General features: G+C 38.0%; 1 protein-coding gene across 1 annotated transcript; it reads left to right on the top strand.

The window, feature by feature from the left end:
- The first annotated feature begins 922 nt into the window (after positions 1–922).
- Positions 923–1,785, top strand: LOC147624659 (inositol monophosphatase-like). Its single transcript, XM_086819856.1, has 3 exons — positions 923–1,036; positions 1,124–1,227; positions 1,674–1,785. Exons 1-3 carry the CDS (start codon positions 923–925, stop codon positions 1,783–1,785), a joined length of 330 nt encoding a protein of 109 aa, XP_086675982.1.
- Positions 1,786–4,739: the final 2,954 nt, after the last annotated feature.

The raw sequence follows: 4,739 nt of genomic DNA, 5'->3' as shown, positions 1-4,739 counted from the left end.
AATCTTTTGAAAAAGCAAAGAAAGGAGAATAAACCATATGCCAAAATGAAGGTAAGGTGGAAAGTAGACGTTTGAAAAAATTTGGTGATTTGTCATTAATAGCGTTGTTTTCAAGGCCTGAAAAGAGGATTTCGTATCTTCCTGCTTGATTTTTTGAAATATAAAATGGAACAAGATGTCACTATTTTGGACCCAAACTTTAATGTTAGCCATCGTAAACGTCTAAATTTAGCCGTTTTAGCCGTTCGCCACTAAAATAGAACCATTAAGAAAACATTTAGAGGAGACAAGAATGCCATACTTTTGTATACGTGTCAATTCACAATTGGACAATTTCTTAATCCTTAGATTAACAAACAGCCCTTTTCTAGCCGTTTTTGGCCCTAATGCATCTTGCTCTAGGCACACTTATGATCTAGAGCACTGACATATGTTAGAACACTTTGGGAAAGTGTAGTTAAATTCGGAGACATTAGCCTAGCATTTGAGCTTTAGTAATTGTAGGTCAATCCTAAGTTAACTTTATTAAATTATTTAATATTCCGTAAGGATAGATGTGTCATGGAGATTACCACACGTCAGCATGTACACAATTTGCTTTCTGTAGCTTTCTGATTTCTAGAGGAGCTTTATATTTGCTTTTCAGCTTTTTGGCTAACCCTGCAGGACTTTTCCTTCCCTAATCTTCCTGTTACTCTCCTAATGCAATATCTCCTATCTTGAATAGCCAAATCTCTAAAGACGGAATTGCTCATATTTCCTGCTCCAAGCGCCCAATACCAATTTGTCACCTCCCTCCATCCTTCCCTATATCTATGCTTGGCAATGTGTAGTGAAATGGCTTCTATTATTATTTTTGTTTCTTTCCTAAGATTGGAGGCACTCTTTTGATTGTATAGACCATGTCGTACTTGAAGTTTCCATGATGAATGAAGTTATAGGTGGGCCGTTTCAGGTTGATCTTGTCACAGAGACGGACAAAGCTTGCGAGACATTGATCTTTCAATGTATCAGAGAAAAGTTTCCTGACCATGAGGTAAGTTACTGCTTATATTGAGCTTGTTACAATTAACTCCTTACATTGTCTTAGTGTCTTAGTTGATGTCGTTTCTTCTAATGGCAGTTCATAGGAGAAGAAAATACAGCTCTTTTGGAGTCTTTTGAACTCACAGACACACCGACGTGGATAGTTGATCCTTTGGATGGGACCACGAATTTTGTACACAGGTTGAAGTTTCAAACATGAATTTGGTGGTTACTTTTGTGCTTATATATTGAAAATCACCTTCAGAATCATTATATTTTTGAGAATTTGAAAACTAGGTGTTAGATTTACCTGTTTTGCCCATGATGTCAAAGGATTTCTGGAAATTTTCAAAACCCATATTGCAGGTTATGCTTGGACATAAGCATAAGCTTTGCTTGCTAAGTTATTTTCTCTTTTGCTTTTAACTTTGTTTCATGCCTCTTCTAAACTACTCCTTCCTTTTGTCTTTTTTTCTCTCTCTGCTCCCCCTCCCCTCACTCATATTGCTCTTTCATTCATGTTTCAAATAATTTAATTTATATTGTAGTCTTATCTAATGGCTTGGCTGTAATGAATCTGTCTTTTTATTTTAAATACTTTAAGAATGCATTGGCTCTTAATGGCTTTGTGTCCTGGTTTTGGACAGGTTTCCATTCGTTTGCGTTTCAATTGGGTTGACAATTGGGAAATTGCCTATAGTTGGAGTTGTCTACAATCCAATACTAGATGAGGTGCAAACTATTGAAATATACAAGTGAATAGGGTGTGTCTGGAAACAAGCTCTTGGATAGAGGCTGTAAAAGAGGAGATGTAATTGTGAAAGAACCAGTGAAAAGGTTAGAAGAATCTACTGGGAGAGAATAATGGGTAGCATGAGGGAATTTAGGAGTGTGGAGTTATTCTGGGAGATATTCAAGGAAAAGAGAAGAGGTGGAGAGAATCAGGCAAGAGGTGGAGATATTCTGGGAGTGAATCATGGAGAAATCAATGGGATTTGATGCTTGATGTAAACTCTATAAATTGAGACATAGTCCTAATGAGAATTTGCTGGTTTTTGAGTATCCATGCCTACATTAATTTATTTGCTAATTATTCACTAATTACGTCTTAATTATTTCTTAATCACTTTGTTAATCATGTTGATTCTAGTGTTTGATCCACCATAGCTCATCATTTTGCTCAAATTTCAACATGGTATCAGAGCCATGCCTAGAATCAATTAGATTTATGAGTCCATTAGTTAATTAATTAGGATTAGTAGATAATTAGCAAAAAATCAATTTTTTAGTGAGTTTTCACTTCTCCCCTTCACCCCCAGCCAGTGGAGGATCTCTAGCACCTTGCACACATAAAATTAGGGCACAAGCTTTATACACAAGCTAGCTAACATCTCTAGCTTCAAGCTCAGCAAGACGACGTAGCAAACCGCGCAGAAACGAAGCAGAAATCAGCGATTTGGCTGGCGTGTTTTTTCTGGAGGAGAATTGAGATTTCTTCAAGCTCAGTTCAAATTGCTTCAATTCCTCCTAGTCCAAGGTGTAATCAAGCATGCTCTACAAGCTGGTGAAGACAGAAATCAATTTCATCAAGTCTACATTGAGATCAAAGCTCTTCATCAAATCTACAGGTGACTTTGGTAAAACAGAGATTAAGCTTTCATTATTTGGTCAAATCTTGTGTTTCTTGGCTTAATCCTCTACTATACTCATTGCTATTGATGCCTTTGAAAGCATTTGAGCTCATTTGAAGTGGAAAGCACCAGATCTGGGCTCCTCGCATACTCTGTTTTTTGCACACAAACCAGAGCATTAATTTGCTAATCAGTGATTAATCAGTGCTAATCACTGTATTTTGGTGCAATTGAGGGTTCAAATTAACCATTAGGTATCTGATACAGATCCCTAAAGCTTCAGATTTCAAATCGGAGTTGGTTTGATACTCCAACCATCCCGTACAAATTGGTTACCTTCAATTTAATATAATTTCTGGTGATTTTATGCTGATAAAATTATTGTAATCATCTATTCAACACCAGATTGAGTTGTAAAAGGGTAGACACTGCCCTTGAATCTTGAATTTGGATCAAGAGGTAAGACCCCCTTCACATCACCATGAATTCAGCACAGGAAATAGCCAAATTTAATGGGGAACAGTTTTATACATGGCAGACAAAAACCATGTATTTGCTGATGAGGAAAAATCTGTGGGGATTAGTTGAAGGGAGAGATGAATGCCCAGAGAGAGGGAAAAATGAGTGGAAGAGTAGGAATGAAAAAGCATTGGGACTTATTGCACTCAGTTTAAATGATGAAATCATTCATCATATCACAGGGATACAATGGGCAAAAGATGCATGGGATGAACTCAATAAATTATTTGGTACACAAGCAAAAAATTCCAAGATAAATCTATTAATGCAATTCTACAAATTGGACATGAAGGAAAGTGAACCTTTAATCACACACTTGAACAAATATAAAAGCATTAAGCAGCTATTGGCAAAAAGGTAGAAGATGATGAAGCATACTTCTGAAGAGTGTGGACAAAGGAGATTATGAAAACATTGTAGCAACACTAAAGAATGTACCTGAATTGAAGATACATGAGATAGAAGCAGCTCTACTGGAGCAAGAGAGCAGAGGCAAAGAGAAGAAAGAGCTCGACTCAACAGCAGGAGAGGAAAAAGCATTCTTCACCCGAGGAGGATTCTCTCGAGGACGAGGACGAGGAAGAGGCAGAGTAGGAGGGAGGACCTTCACTTGCCACAAATGTGGAAAGCCAGGACACATGGCGAGAGACTGCTACAGCAAACCCAGTGAAGAAGGAACGACATCGGCAAACTTCATGGAGGCTCCAAGGGAAGTGGAGTCGGATCATCTTTTCTGAGAGAGAGAGAGAGAGAGAGAGCCCACAACCCAATGTAACCTGCCCCAATAAAGTAAAACCACCTCTGAGCCACCGATGATGTAGGCCACGTGGTAGATGTATGTGTGAGCACTTTCGTCAAGGTTGCGGGCACTTATAGTAGCCTTGGACACATAGAGAGAGAGAGAGTGTCAAGGACTATGGAGTTTAGGGACTTGAGGCATTGGTCGCGGGCTATCAAGTAAGAGGGAAACTTGGTATAGGGTCCAGGTGTGCTAGGATTATTCACTTGAGGGGAGGTGTTGAAATATACAAGTGAATAGGGTGTGTGTGGGAACAAGCTCTTGGATAGAGGCTGTAAAAGAGGAGATGTAATTGTGAAAGAACCAGTGAAAAGGTTAGAAGAATCTACTGGGAGAGAATAATGGGTAGCATGAGAGAATTTAGGAGTTTGGAGTTATTCTGGGAGATATTCAGGGAAAAGAGAAGAGGTGGAGAGAATCAGGCAAGAGGTGGAGATATTCTGGGAGTGAATCATGGAGAAATCAATGGGATTTGATGCTTGATGTAAACTCTATAAATTGAGGCATAGCCCTAATGAGAATTTGCTGGCTTTTGAGTATCCATGCCTACATTAATCTATTTGCTAATTATTCACTAATTACGTCTTAATTATTTCTTAATCACTTTGTTAATCATGTTGATTCTAGTGTTTGATCCACCATAGCTCATCATTTTGCTCAAATTTCAACACAAACATCATAACACCTTAGTATACAAAAATTACTTTTGCTTGTATGGCTATAAAATCGGATCATTGTAAATCTATAACAAAATTTGCATTACA

This window comes from Cibotium barometz, chromosome 25 (assembly GCF_041138505.1).
Source record: "Cibotium barometz isolate CiBa-2024 chromosome 25, ASM4113850v1, whole genome shotgun sequence".
Lineage (NCBI taxonomy): Eukaryota > Viridiplantae > Streptophyta > Polypodiopsida > Cyatheales > Cibotiaceae > Cibotium > Cibotium barometz.
This window is presented reverse-complemented; position numbering and strand designations above follow the sequence as displayed.